This window comes from Chiloscyllium plagiosum, chromosome 20 (genome assembly GCF_004010195.1).
Source record: "Chiloscyllium plagiosum isolate BGI_BamShark_2017 chromosome 20, ASM401019v2, whole genome shotgun sequence".
Classification (NCBI taxonomy): domain Eukaryota; kingdom Metazoa; phylum Chordata; class Chondrichthyes; order Orectolobiformes; family Hemiscylliidae; genus Chiloscyllium; species Chiloscyllium plagiosum.
In genome coordinates, this window is record NC_057729.1 from 38,880,003 (window position 1) to 38,895,435 (window position 15,433).

At 40.2% G+C, this 15,433-nt stretch overlaps 1 protein-coding gene across 1 annotated transcript; it reads right to left on the reverse strand.

The window, feature by feature from the left end:
- Window positions 1–3,091: 3,091 nt before the first annotated feature.
- LOC122560187 (serine/arginine-rich splicing factor 6-like) lies at window positions 3,092–13,916 on the reverse strand. Its single transcript, XM_043710573.1, has 6 exons — window positions 13,708–13,916; window positions 11,859–12,019; window positions 11,131–11,249; window positions 10,835–11,037; window positions 7,058–7,153; window positions 3,092–4,296 (listed from the first exon to the last, which is right to left on the reverse strand). The coding sequence occupies exons 1-6, from the start codon at window positions 13,812–13,814 to the stop codon at window positions 3,924–3,926; spliced, it is 1,059 nt and encodes a 352-aa protein (XP_043566508.1). The 5' UTR covers window positions 13,815–13,916; the 3' UTR covers window positions 3,092–3,923.
- Between the last annotated feature and the right edge of the window lie 1,517 nt (window positions 13,917–15,433).

The following is a 15,433-nucleotide window of genomic DNA, read 5'->3' on the forward strand; positions in this document are numbered from 1 at the left end:
ACCCCTCCTTCTGCAGATACTCCAGCTTTTTGCACAATTTCTGGGACAATATGGGTTTTACCTTCAATTCCCAACAGGTTCGTTTTTTCTTTGTTTCACTTAAAGAATTTTTTTTTGTTTAAAACTCCAAGTCTAATTTTTAGAGGCTTTGGAAATCCTCAGCCCACAGCATTGAACATGGGCAGGAAATGTGAGAATATAGGGCAAAAATGAAAAATTCAGAATCTCGTCGCTCAGAAAAATATCTCTGATTTTCTACTTAAGGTTCAAACGGTGAGTTTCAAATTTCCTAGTAGCTAATAACCCCCCCAATTTCCATACACTTGCATCACATTCATGGTCCATTTCAACTTAATTCCACACCTTCCCAATGCTTTCTTTCCCCAAGAAACTAAAAGCACCAACTCCTAACATGAAAATCTGCAAAAATATCGAGCAGCAAGTCACAGCTTGCTTCTCTGAGCCTTCATCAAACTCTGCTTTCACCACAATGTCCTTGTATACTCCAATGGATGCTGCCCTCCTCCTACCCTTCATCCAAACCAGCCAATAAGCCACCAATCTCTGCACATCATGATGACTGAATGCTCTTCAGTCAACATCAGATTTTCAAGACTTCATTAGGGAGCTCACAGACACATATACTTAAATGTTGCTGCCTGTGTCAATCAAGGGACATGGCCAAATGTAGTATATCAGTCCTGTAATTTCTATAAGTCAATATCTTCTGTGGTTAGACAAAAGGAGGGATGAAGTTTGATGATTGTGGATGGAAAAACCATTTGGTGTCAGTATAGGAACAGGATAGCGAGGTGTCCCCAATGAATGAATGGGAAGTGCAGAGAGCCAAAATGGTAAATAGTGAGGCAGCCATTGACTGGCTATGCAATAACGTACACTGCAGTCCTTGACATTTGGCAAGATGCATGCAGTGGCAGAGTTATAGTAAATGGTACCCTGTGAGTGTGAGCAAAGATGGTGGAATTTACTCTGATGGAGCACCAATCATTCACATTTGTCCTGCTACGCTATGCACTGTTTCACTTAGGACATTGCATTGACTATGGGCTGCTTTTGCAGTTTAGGCTAGCTGACTCTGATGTAGCTCTTTTACAGCCAGGAAAAAAAAACCTGTCTCCCTTTCCACCATTTCAGATACTTGACAGTGAACGAGAGAAGAGCAAACTTCCTCAATCTGGGGCACTTTCTTTGGGATAACATTGCAGGACCACAGTGTCACGATATATAGCATCTGTCGTCTGGGCAGCAGTGAGCACTTTCACCTCTGCTGCCACGAGACGGCTGCCGACAAAGCCACTTACAAATACAGAAAACTACAGGAGAAAAGTCACTATCCTTTACTGCAGGTCAAGTACCACGAACCACACTAAAAAAAAGCCAAATTCGGAGGAAAAGGTCCTTTGTTTTCTTAAACTTTAGCATCCAGGACATGATTGGAGTCCATGCCCACAATTTTCTGATACGTGAAGGACACACAGTTGACTTGTGTTTTATCTGCCAAAGTGAACACCCCCACAAAGATAAAAAAATCAAATGCACCCTGCAGTCACCATCACCTTGCAGCTACAAGCAGTCTAAGGAACAAAAGATCTGAGCAATTTCAAACCTACAATTTCATTACTGCAATAAGAATAAAATGTTGTGTAATAATTATGTTGTTTTCTTTTGAACAGCTATTTTCCTTTGGAAGTCAAGGACATGAACACATTTTAACAAGATGTATAACATTGTTACATATTAGGTTGACAGTGATATCCACTGAGGTTAGATTAGGTTCAGTCTCTGGAGGCCATCTCCAGCAAGCCATCTGTTCGCTCTTTCCAAGAAGTTAAGCTGTTTTTTTTTTAAATCACAGTGCCCACAAATCTTCACGTTTGAACAAATTATTTGAATATCAACTTTGCTAAATAACAAAGTCTTCACTTTTCGAAAACCTTCCATCTTATGTGGAACAGCCAGAAAACCTTCTTGACTACTTGGGTCATTAATAGATTCTTATTGATTTACTCTTTGAAGCACTCTGATGGCACATGCATTCTTACAAATCATTTCATGATTAAGTTTGGAATTCGAATTAACACTTCCAATTTATAAAAATTCCACACGACAATTGCAATTTAAGATTACTAGCACAAAACGGACTCCATAATAATCAAGAAAATGTCATAATTTCAGCTATTTCAATCAGAGATCCCGCCTGGAGGGCACAAAAAGGGTCAGCACATGTGTAATTGGATATGAGCATCAGAATGGACACAAATGAGCTACGGCAAGCATGTGAGGATGATACAAGACAGTCAACAGTGACATGATAGCAATCTCCTGACAGGAGTAGCTACAAGCAACAGTATTTACAAAATTCCTCAGTGTAGTTTACAGCTGGAGAGATTATTGATTTTGTAGTGTAAGATCAGAGGAATTTTACTGCATCTGGTTATCTACAACCTAACGAATACCCCAAAAAAAAACAAAGCCTGTAGCAGATTATTCACTTTTCTTCTTCACAAATACAGACACATCTTCCCTGTATTTTTCAGATTTTCTAACATGCTTAAGTGATTCTTCTGAATACAAAGTCTGCCATAAAGCAAAATCCATTTGCAGTTCCCAGTTGGTGCTCTGATAGCTAATCCCAAAGAAGGGAAAAAAAAGTTATTCAGAAAAAAAATCAAAGTCAATCTTGAACAAAAAAAAAGCAACACATCATATCTACTGGTGTCCTTTTGGTACATATTTTAACATAAAAATCAACTTGTATCCAAGCCAATGATCGTTCTTGTGCAGACTTGATAGGCCAAAAGGACCTTGTTCTACGCTGTAGACCTCTGACTCCTCAACCAGCATTAAGCAAAAAATCTTATTCAGTTATCCACAAAAAAGTTTTGCTACTCGGAGTCAGAAGCTGGGCATTCTGCACTGTCTCATTTACTTTTGTACCAACTAGATACTCCAACATGTAGTTATCACTGCTTAGCACGGTTAGGAAAACTTTCACTTTAATAGGAGAGCTATCCTCATTTGGTACCTTAAGACAAAACAATAAAGTTCTCAAGAAATAAAATGACAAAAGTTGCAATAAAATGCTTTATTAAAACCATGCATATTTCAAGTATGTTCTCATGTAAAAAAAAACATGCATCTGTAAATGCTGGTCTGCACAAAGATCAAAAACCTTAATTAGAATAGTTTACCTTTAGCATAGGGGGACAGTTACACAAATTCAATTGCAAATAATGTGTCCATTACAACATATGCAATGTTATTTAGAAAGTCATTCCTGCCTAAAAAGCTCTTCGCAGCTACATGTGAGCTTGACAAGATTACATTGTTAATATGTATAGTTTAGCTACATAGACACCGACTGTTAAAGATTGGGATTCATAAGCATTACATTAGATACTTCAGGGAGTATGATACACAATTATAGTCTTGCCACCTCCAAAGAAGTGCTTAATTGCCTACTGCACACAAGATCATGCCAGGGAGCCAAATTAGATAATGCAAACTTTTAAAGTTGACATGACTTGTATATTTTAAAATTAGAATTTTGGCACCAAAATGAAGTGTAACTATCAGGATGTTTTGTACAGTTCTTCATGCACAATACTTTGTGCAATATCCCAGCAATAAAAAAAAGTAGGAAATTAAAATCAAAGCTCCCTCAAATAGCACAATACACTTTGAAAAGGTTATCAATAGAAGCAAAAAAAGCAACAGCCCTATTTGCACTTATTGCTCAGAGTAATTTAGAAGTTATGTACAATATCCCTATACTGTACTCTACACTAGAAAAGAAAAACGCCAGTTTGAAAAAAATCTGGAGTCTCAAGAGTTGTTTACATATACAGCTATTTTAAGGAAAACATCCAGCTCAAGTTCAACATTCATAAGGCAGTTGTTTGCTAATCCTTAGAGCCAGATCTAGACCTAGATATCGATCTAGATCGGGACCTAGATGCTGATCTAGAACGAGTGTTGGATGGAGATGCATTCGCTGATCTTGGCTTTGAATTAACTGGTGATGCAAGAAGTGGTGCTTCTCTTGATCTTGAGCGGGACTTTGAACGTGAACGAGACATTGATTTAGCATCTCCTTTACCATTTACTTGAGGGGATTTGGATCTGCTGTGTGACTTATTATTCAATTCAGATTTTGATTTGCTTGGTGATCGAGAACGAGAGCCCTTGTCAGACATGACTTTGGAATTACCTCTTGATCTAGATTTCCTTTCTGGAGACTTTGATTTGGACCTGGAATGGTCCTTGCTCTGAGATCTAAGGTTAAAAATACAAGGGAAAATTATTACTTAACTTTTAAAAGTACCCCCATTTTTTGCATACCAAATTTAGCAAAACAGTTGCAAGAAATTGAGATAAAAATTCAAATCAGATTGAATATAAATGCCTTACAATAGTTAAAATGAGTTTACTTAGCAAATATATACAGATCAGAAAGTGCTTAGTTTGCTGCGCTAACTACTGTCTGGGCATTTGAATTATTCCAGATCCCTAACTGTCCTATAAAACCACTTTTTTAAAATATAGGAAAGTAAAGTTACCAAAGGTTCCCATCTAACTGATGTTCTGTAATCTTCAATGAATATTCATATACTATTTCCAGCAAAGAGAGTGGTTTGATCCTGAAAGCAATCCTAATCTCATTGCTACTGACTATTATTGACTAGAGACAAGGTCCCAGAAGACAGGTTACATAGTCAATACCGTGGATGAAAGAGAAAATTATGTCAAAATATAATACTTAAACATAAGTTATGAGGTTCAGCTAACAAATGGGCAGTGTGTTGGGTAAAGACAAAGAAAAATCAAACACTTTTATAGTACTGAATTACAGAAACAAGACTATTTCCATATTCATTTGTAAATTTATACCGTGTACTGCACAAATTATAAAATATACCAGCACATATCTATTTTGGGAAAGCAAATCTTAGCAGGACTTATACACCTTAATGGTAAGGTCCTAGGGGGTGTTGCTGAACAAAGACCTTGGAGTGCAGGTTCATAGCTCCTTGAAAGTGGAGTCACAGGTAGATAGGATAGTGAAGGCGGCATTTGGTATGTTTTCCTTTATTGGTAAGAGTATTGAGCACAGGAGTTGGGAGGTCACGTTGCAGCTGTACAGGACATTGGTTAGGCCACTGTTGGAATATTGAATGCAATTCTGGTCTCCTTCCTATCGGAAAAAGAGGTTGTGAAACTTGAAAGGGCTCAGAAAGTATGAACAAGGATGTTGCCAGGGTTGGAGGATTTGAGCTATAGGGAGAGGCTGAACAGGCTGGGGCTGTTTTCCCTGGAGCGTTGGAGGCTGAGGGGTGACCTTATAGAGGTTTACAAAATTATGAGGGGCATGGATAGGATAAATAGGCAAAATCTTTCTCCTGGAGACGGGGAGTCCAGAACTAGAGGGCATAGGTTTAGGGTGAGGGAAAGATATAAAAGAGACGTACAGGGCAACTTTTTCACGCAGAGGGTGGCACGTGTATGGAATGAGCTGCCAGAGGAAGTGGTGGAGGCTGGTAAAATTGCAACATTTAAGAGGCATTTGGATGGGTATATGAATAGGAAGGGTTTGGAGAGATATGGGCTGGGTGCTGGCAGGTGGGACTAGATTGGGTGGGATATCTGATCAACATGGACGGGTTGGACCAAAGGGTCTGTTTCCATGTTTTACATCTCTATGACTCTAATTTAATTATTATTGTCCAATGTAATGTGCCAAGTGCCAACTCCAAACTTCAGTAATCCTTGCAGGGTAGTTAACTAAGTAAATAAAGAACAGGATATTTAGATAGAAAAGGCAAGTACATTTTTTTTGTGGCAAACTTAAAGAAAAATCTTCACGTCCATGGTGGTTGATCCAACATTTAGAATTAAGTAACATTTTTTCTGGTAATATATAAAACTTCCAAAAGAATATCTTTTGCATGCCTTAATAACCATATTATGCTGAACTCAATTCAATTTACTTTAAATATAGTCAATCCTCTTTAAGCCCCTACCAATTTAAAAGTGTCTCAACTCTCCCGAACAGCTAGCAAATTACAAGTAGGAACTTAAAAATAGTTAACTACAAAACTAACTCACCTCACCACCCACCACAATCCAAAAAAGATTGTGAGCATTCCGCTTTTCAAAGTTCAATACCAAAATAAGGAGGGATACTGGACTCAAAACATTAACTCTGCTTTCTCTCCACAGATGCTGCCAGACCTGAGTTTTTCCAGAAAACTGATTTTGACCCAAAATACATGCACTGATGTGAGAATACACCAATCCTAAAGCTCAATGTTTACCATAGAACAATGAGCCACAGATAAAAATTTCTCAAACAGGCAAAAACCCTAAGCAACAAATAAGACCAGAAGCAGGTGTACTGACTCCAACAATATAAACAATGACAAAAACAAAGTTTACATGTTTAAAAATAAGGCAAACTAACAAATATTAGAGCAAATAAAATTAAGTTTGTTGGTTAACAGTCAGGTTCCCCGAGTTCAGATTACGTGCAACATACCCACACTATATTGAATTGATCAGAATTCTGCTCAAAATTCAGTTATACAACAAATGTACGTCATGCCATTATATTAGACTACCTAAATATGTTTTTAGTATAAAGCAATATATTGCAGATGTTGGAAATATCAAGAGAAAAATGCTCAAAAAACTTCAACAGATCTGCCTGCATTTGGAGAAGGGAAAGAGTTAATGTTTCAGGTCATGACCTGGATACAGAAATGTTAATGTTTCTACCTTTACAGAAATTGTCAGACCTGCTGAATGTTTGTATTTTTCTTCTTTTTTAAAATTATACCTGCCCACACTTGATATAACCATGACAATTTTTCACAAGTTCACTAGACAGTATTACGTACCTTCAGTAATAAGGCTACAATTCAATTCACCTCCATAATTTTAAATCAAGATCCATCACATAACAATTGTGTGTAAAGTTATACATACCATGCAGAATTGCCTTCTAAACAAAATTCAGCCATTCAATAAATTTACCTACCGAGAACGTGACCTGCTCTTTGAAGCACTGCCAGACCGACTTCGACTGGTCCTACGACTTCTGCTACGTGAATGACGATGGCTTCGGGATCTGGACCTATAAATTAAAATATTACAAGTGATAAGGCAGCAAACTAACAGGCATTTCTTTTTGTCAGTTATCATGTATCAAAATATGCACCTTCATTCCAAGTTTCTCAACAAACATTTCCTGAGAACAGTACGTTTGTAAAAATGAGAATATTTTTAAGATACACAGAGCAGTTTAACATCAAGATGAAAAGTAGCAGTATGTTGCTACTGCATGTGGATTTGACAACCAAAGTTAATTTGTCTTCATATCTCCATTGGAGAAGACGACGACTGGCTTCAAGTGCCCAAACAATCAGACATGAAATCCTGACAAAAAGAGAAACAGAGAAAGAAGCCACACTCTCGACAGAATCCTTTCACAAACAGCAATGTGATAATAACGACATTTTTTTTGTAACATTGGCTTGAGGGACAAAATATTGAGCAAGCCACTGGGGAGAACATTTCAATAGTGATACACGATCTTTCATTTCAAACAGAAAGGACAGGGCTTTTATTTAAACCTCATCTGAAGGACTGCACTTCAGACATTGCAACACTCCCTCAATAGTGTGGTGCTGGAAAAGCACAACAGTCAGGCAGCTACCAAGGGGCAGGAGAATCGAGGTTCGTGCATAAGCGCTTCATCAGGAAGGATACCATATGGCTTCTTTCTCGGTCTCTCTTTTTGTCAGGATTTCATGTCTGATTGTTTGGGCACTTGAAGCCAGTCGTCGTCTTCTCCAATGGAGATATGAAGACAAATTGTCAGATGCACATGTTGCAGCAGCATACTGCTACCTTTCATCTTGATGTTAAGCTGTTCTGTGCATCTTAAAAATATTCTCATTTTTACAAAACATACTGTTTGCAGGAAATGTTTGTTGAGAAACTTGGAACAAAGGTGCATATTTTGATGTTTGTGCTCAGTTGGGGTTTAGACCAACAATCTTCTGAATCAGAGACAAGAGTCCAATCACTAATGTTATCTACAACCACATTATCCAACTCCTGATTTTGAATACTCAAGGAATCTAGTCTCAGATCACAAAGTTTAGCAGTAGCAGTCACACCACTTCATATGGAGCTCAAATCTCAAATCAAATGAGCTAGTCATAATCTAGCTCAATGTGGTACTGAGGGGCTGCGGCACTGACGCAGGCCACATTTATCAGAGAAGACAATAAACATGACACTAGCCTGTCTTTTGAGGTAAGCAAAAAAAAGGTTAGAAACATAGCAGTCCTGAGATACCAAACCAACAAATTTTCTTCAAACATCAGCTCAGCAGAATTCCTGGTCATTAAACTCACCTGGAATAATGATATATAAAAATTGGCTGTAATATTACCCTGCAAGATCCTGAAGCTGTGAAAGATGCAATGAACGCAACTTTCTTCTTTCAATCGTGATGTGGAGGAGCCAGTGTTGGACACGGGGTGGTCAAAGTTGAAAATCACAACACCAGGTTATCGTCCCACAGGTTTATTCACAACCACCTGATGAAGGAGCAGCACTCCAAAAGCTAGTGCTTCCAAATAAACCGGTTGGACTACAACCTGTTGTTGTGTGATTTATAACTTTTGTCAGTCTATGCTCACATCAATTCAACTTTACTACTGTCCTACAATACTTAAGGCAGCCAGGTCAATTTAATAATACCATTTTGGGTGACTGAAACATTATGAACTATACCAGGGGAAATCTAGAGTCAAGAGTTATACAGACCTCTTCAGTCCGACTCGTCTGCGCTGACCAGATATCCTAAACTGACGTAGTACCATTTGTCAGCATTTGGGGCATATCCCTCCAAACCCTTTCTACTCATGTACCCATCCAGATGCCTTTTAATTGCACCCAACACCTCCTCTGACAGCTCGTTCCACACCACACACAACACTCCGCATGAAAAAGCTGCCCCATAGCTCCCTTTTAAAGCATTCCCCTCTCACCTTAAACCTATGCTCTCTAGTCTTATATTTCCCTTGCCTAGGGAAAAAGACCTTATCTGTTCACCCTATTAATATGCTTTTATAAAAGGTTACTCATCAGCCTCCAATGCACCAGGAAAAAAGTGTCCCAGTCTATTCAGTTCTCCCTTTTCCTCAAATCCTCCAATCCTTGTAAATCTTTTATGCACCATCTCTAGGTTAGCAACATCTTTCCTCGTGAATATTCTGAGTAGTTTTCTTGATGGTTCTTGTTATGGAAAAGCTTTCATATTGCTATAACTCAGACTGCATGACTTTCTCACAAACCTATTTCAGTCTTCTCTCTCAGTTTCTAAATGCTCCAACACAGTACCCTCATTACCATTTCTGAACAGCAATGCCCAGTGTCTGGCTCTTCAGAATTTATCTCTGCACTTCCTTCAGTTACTTAATTTAGCAGATGCAAATTCCTGCAACTAAGCACAGCTCTTCCCCGAACTTTAGTTCCAATGTGTACAATAACCTCCCTTTTAATGGTATCCTGCACCCTCTTTTGAGACATCCTTGATCCTGGCTCCAGGGAGGCAACACACCATTCTGATTTTTCACTGCGAGCTGCAGAAATATTTATCTGTGCCTCTGACTAGAAACAGTCCCCTATCACAACTGATCACTTGGAACCCCCCCATAGGCTCTAACGTAATGAGGGCTGTCTCGATACCAGAAACTTGGCTGTTCATGCTATATTCCCCGAGAGTCCATCATCCCCTACGTTTTCCAGAACAGCATATTTGTTTGAAATGGGGATAGCCACAGAGACTCCCGCACTACTTGCTTGCCTTCCCTGGGAGTTATTGACTGTATCTGAGGCTTTTCTCCCTTCCTATAACTGCCATTCATCGCACCTCCTGGCTCTTTTAAATTCCTCACTGCTTCTAACTGTCACTCCAACCAATGCATTCAATCTGATAAGATTCACAACCAAACACACTTCCTGCAGACATAATCTTCAGTAACATGTAAACTCTCCCTAAACTCCTACATCCAACAAGAGCATACCACTCTACTAAAAACCATCTTTGCTCCTTCATAATCTACAGAAACAGAAAATAACAGTCCATTTGGTCTTTTAAAAAAAAAGTGCTCCTTTTGTCTGTCCTTCTACCTTATATCTGGTTGTAAATCTTGCTAGGAAGGTTGCTCCATACCAAATGCAGCATTCTCTACTATAACTTGGTCAAGTATTCCCGCTATCAGCTGAAATAAAGCTTTCAGCTAGCATATTCTTAACTTCTCAAACCCTTTTAAACGCATAGGCCGGAGACATTTCTCCCCACCTTCTAAAAAGAACTCTATACCTTACTTCGACCACAAAGCTTCAACACCAGGAACTTAAAGAAAACATAAAAGGTTGAAGACAAAAACAAAATTTGCAAAACAATCCAGGTCAGTATCAGGTGGAAAAATTATCCACAGGCCAGAATCCATCATCAGAACTCAAAGCAACATTAACTTTTTTTTTTATAGATGCTAATAGTTCCACTATCATGTTTTTATTCACAGCTTCCACGTCTAATTTTCTTTGTGTTGAACACCACATAGGTGGCATTGATGTGCACAAGATCTCGAGGATATTACAAACGATCATAAAAAGTAGTAACTAAAAGTTCCATAAGGCAAGCCAGTTATCAAACATGCAGGCATTTCTAAATTTATAGTAAGATCCTGATCAAGCAAATATTTCTCCGCTAACATGCAGTGAAAAGAGCACTCACCGCGATCGACTACCAGAAGAGGAGCGTCGATTACGGGGGCGGTCTTCAACCAATCGAATCTTTCTTGCATTGATTTCAGTGCCATCCAGCTTGTCCAAAGCTCGTTTCATATCAGAGTATGATCTGAATTCAATGACTCCTTCATTCATACGCTGCTTATGAGCATCTGCATAGGTCACTTCTCCTGCTTGTCTCATGAAATCCTTCAAAAATGAAAACAAAAAAAAAAGCAGTCAGAAGAAAGAAACTGCAATTTCAATGTTTCTTGAAAATTCATATGTAGTCCCAAAATCTACTTTTAGGTCTTGCCAGCTGCAACGGCTTGAAAGATTTTCGACGATCAGTCTGAACTCTGTACGGACAGGTGGCCCATATTTCTCCCTTCCATTTCTTCGATATCCGTAACCACCACTGCCTTAAGAGGTTCAATAAAATGTCAGTGAGCACTTAACTTACAATAAATCTGTAATATTTTACATGAGAATGAAAACAGATCAGACTACAGAGTAAACTCAGTTAATAATTACAATTTCATAGATTTTGCATTTACACTAAATGCTACAATTATGTTACCATGCATGTCTGCATTTATTTTGCCAAATATTAAAACTAAATATTACATCATGTACTTACATTCTAGCAGATTTTAGAAGTTTGGTACAACACACATATGGTAACAGGCACCTAGTTCAGATTAACCAGTAATGTCTAACCCTTGGCATCCTCATCACCCAGGGTCTAATGGCAAAGGCAGCTGTCGTCATGGCTTCCATTAGGTCAGCCAAACGCCAAAGGCTACATATTGTAAGGTAAAGCCAAGGTCAATCGGAACGGGCAGACATCTTAGCCTCACTGGATTCTTTCAATTAAAAGATCAAGGTCTCGTTAAAAAGGTTTGGATGAACACTTACACAATTTAAACAATGTTATATAATTTAAACAATAAAATGCCATTAGAAATATTTAAAAGCAAATTCAAAAGTTAAATGCAAGAATATGTTAAGCAAGATATTAAACCACTCACTGCGACCTCCACCACCACCATAACCACCGCCATAACTTCCATCACGACGTGGTCCTCTTGCATGTTCCACAATTATGCGCTCGCCACAAAGTTCTTTCCCATTCAGTTCATAGACCGCATCGTCTGCATCACGTGCATCTTCAAACTCAACAAACCCATACCTGAAAAGAATCAATTAAAACATTGTAGAATGTTTTTGCACGATGAACATTTTGCACATAGGTTCTCTGGTAGATATCCAGCAGTAATTACTATGCCCTCAAAGTGGACCAAAATTGATAGTTCAAAAGCATCTGCAAACCAACTCAGAATGTGGAAAATTAATAAGCCAAAAAGAGGATATAAGTGCTAGTGCTGCTAAATTTAGCTACAGCTAACTTTCATTTTAACCAGCACCCTGATAAACTGGCAAAAATTATATACCTGAAATACCAGAAGTTTACCATATTACTATTTTCGTCAAGATGTTCAAATCGTCAGTTGAGGGTGCAAGTGAGAAGGCTATATGGTTCCAAGTTTTATTTAAGGCAAAGTTGCACCATGAAGTGATTTATACCACAAGTATAACAGTGATGTTTTCCAACCTCTGCATTATGTTTCTTTCACCATCACTTCTGATGGGAAATTTCACGTTCCAACACTGTAGAAAATTTCACCCAGACATTCCTTTATTATTTCGCCAATTAGTAACTCAATATACTGCGCAGGAGAGAGTGAGGACTGCAGATGCTGGAGATCAGAGTCAAAAGATGTGGTGTTGGAAAAGCACAGCCAGTCAGACAGCATCCGAGGAGCAGGAGAGTTGACGTTTCAAGCATTAGCTCATTGCTGATGAACAGCTTATGTTCCAGCACCACCCTTTTTGGTTCTAAATTAAGTGCTCTCTAACTGAGTCAAAACAAATTTCTTTTCCTTCACAGTCATTGTCATAGAGTCACAAAGCACAGAAACAGACCCTTGGGTCCAACTAGTCCACGCCAAGCAAAACCCCAAACTAAACTCATCCCACCTGCCTGCTCCTGGCCCATTTACCTCCAACCCTTTCCTATTCATGTGCTTATCTAAGGTGTCTTTTAAACGTTGTAATTGTACCCACATTTACCCCTTTCTCGAAGTTTATCCCAAACGCAGCACCCTGTGTTTAAAAAAAAATTGCCCATATCTTCAGAAACTTCATTTGGCATAAATGACAATTCCAAAGTTAAGTTCTACTTTTTGTTCGCAATTTGGATCAAAAAACTGTAAGTTTGAGATTACTGTGGTTCTGCTGAACCACTTCTATAGCCGCAGGTTTTGCGAGAGCTGGTCATATATTATATTCTGGAATGGTTTAAAAGGGCACAATTTGCAAAAAGGAAGCGCCTGGGCTGTAGGGTTAAAACCCAAAAGGGGGGGGGGGGGAGTGAACGATCTGCCACTGAATGTTTCTATGGTTGGCGAAACCCACGTGGAGAGCAGGAATTAGTAAAGGGCGAAATTTTGACAACTGGGCATTTGCACTGGAAAACAAAGAAACCGTCTCACGTTTCAGAAAGAGCAGACTCAACACCAGAAGGAAAGGTGGCACCTTAGGTGACATTTGCGTGAGAAATGCATGGAATGGAATTTCAATGGTAAAGCAAATGGAAACGCTGGGCGGAAAATAAAAAAAAAACAAAAGCCCCCTCCCCAAGCTGGGAACAACCCCATTCCAACACCATTTCCACAGCCGCCTGACTCGATACCCCGCACGGTGGGGGTGGTCCAGCGGTACCGGGGCAGGGGGGGAGGGTGTGAAGGGGAATCGAGGCCTGGGAGCGGGTCGCCTTCCCTCCTCCTCAGCGCCTGCCGCCACCGCGGCGTCTCTCACCCGTTCTTCAGGTCCACCTCCAGCAGTTTGCCGTAACCCCTGAAGAACCTCTCCAGGTCCTTCTCCCGAACTTGGTAACTGAGCCTCCCGACGTACACACGCGGCATCTTTCTTGCTGTTTATTTATAATTTCTCTCCCCGCCCCCCCTCCTGGCTCGCTCCGACCGACTCCGCCGCTTTATTTCTCTTTGTGCTTCTCCTGTGACGTGGAACGCTCTCTCTCTCCTCCTCCCCGCGGAAAGACTCTCGCCGGCAACGTCACCCGAGACTTGCCGTCATCGCGTGATGCGCGCCCTGCCTTCTGGGTACTGTAGTTCTTCCTTGGCAAACTTCGCTGCTGCTGTGGGAGCGACCTTGATCTGCCTGCGCTTGTGGTGGCACTACGCAGACCCACCTCCCGTCAATGAATGCGACCCCCTGCAACAAAATCAGAAACTGCCCGAGAATGTCAGCAGAAAAGATCAAAGAACTGGTCATGCTGGAAATCTGAAACAAAAAAGTTGCTGGAAAAAAGCAGGTCTGGGAAAGAAACTCTTGACATCCAGGGTTCCCTGGTCTTGCTGACCTTGCCCTTCACTCTTAGAGGAACACAGTGGCCATGAATTCTCACTACATTACTTTTAAAAGACTCCCACTTTCCAAATGTACACTTGCCTGCAGGTAAATGCCCCCAGTCGATGTTTGCCAGATCCTGCCCAATGATGTTGACTTTGACATTTAGACACTTAGAGTCATACAAATATACAGCACTGAAACAGACCCTTCATCCATAACAGCCAGATATCCTAAATTTGATGAAAGTGAGGACTGCAGATGCTGGAGATTAGAGTCGAGAGTGCGGTGCTGGAAAAGCACAGCAGGTCAGGCACCATCTGAGGAGCAGGAGAGTTGATGTTTCGGGCAAAAGCCCTTCATCAGGAATGGAATACCTCCATTCCCAGATCAGAAGTGGAGATGTTCACTGATTCACAATATTCACAATATTCAGTACCATTCATGACTCCTCAGGTACTGAAGTAGTCCATGGCCAAATACAAGATCTGGACAATAGCCAGGCTTGATCTGACAAGTGGTGAAAATGTGTTGCTGGAAAAGCGCAGCAGGTCAGGCAGCATCCAAGGAACAGGAGAATCGACGTTTCGGGCATAAGCCCTTCTTCAAGAATGAGGAAAGTGTGCCCAGCAGGCTAAGATAAAAGGTAGGGAGGAGGGACTTGGGGGAGGGGCGTTGATCTGACAAGTGGCAAGTAACATTCAAGTCACACAAAAGCCAAGTAATGACCATCTCCAATCAGAGACAATCTAACCACTACCCCTTGACATTCAATAATTTTACGATCATTGAATCCACCACTGCCAACATTCTGGGATGTTACATTGGCCAGAAACTCAACAAGACTCACCTCATACACACAGTGGTGGGTCAAAGGCGAGGAATACTGCAATGAGTAACTCACGTCCTGACTCCCCAAAGTGAGTCCACCATTTACAAGGCATAAGTCAGATATGTGATGTAATACTCTCCACTTACATGGATGGGTGCAGTTCCAACAACACTGAGGAAGCTGGACACCAAACAGGAAAAAGCAGCCTGCTTGATTGGCACCACATCCACAAGTGTCCACTTTCTCCACCATCGACACTCAATAACAGCAATGTATACTATAAAAAATACACAGCAGAAATTCACCAAAAATTCTTAACATGTTCCAACCCCACAACCATTG

What these genes read in the sequence shown, in the direction of transcription:
- LOC122560187 (XM_043710573.1), bottom strand. Translation starts at nt 13,814, where the DNA reads ATGCCGCGTGTGTACGTCGGGAGGCTCAGTTACCAAGTTCGGGAGAAG. An exon ending in GCAGCTGGCAAGACCTAAAA is followed by an intron (nt 11,038 to 11,130) that starts GTAGATTTTGGG and finishes TCATTTTTGAAG; the next exon opens with GATTTCATGAGACAAGCAGG. An exon ending in TCTTCTGGTAGTCGATCGCG is followed by an intron (nt 7,154 to 10,834) that starts GTGAGTGCTCTT and finishes TTTAATTTATAG; the next exon opens with GTCCAGATCCCGAAGCCATC.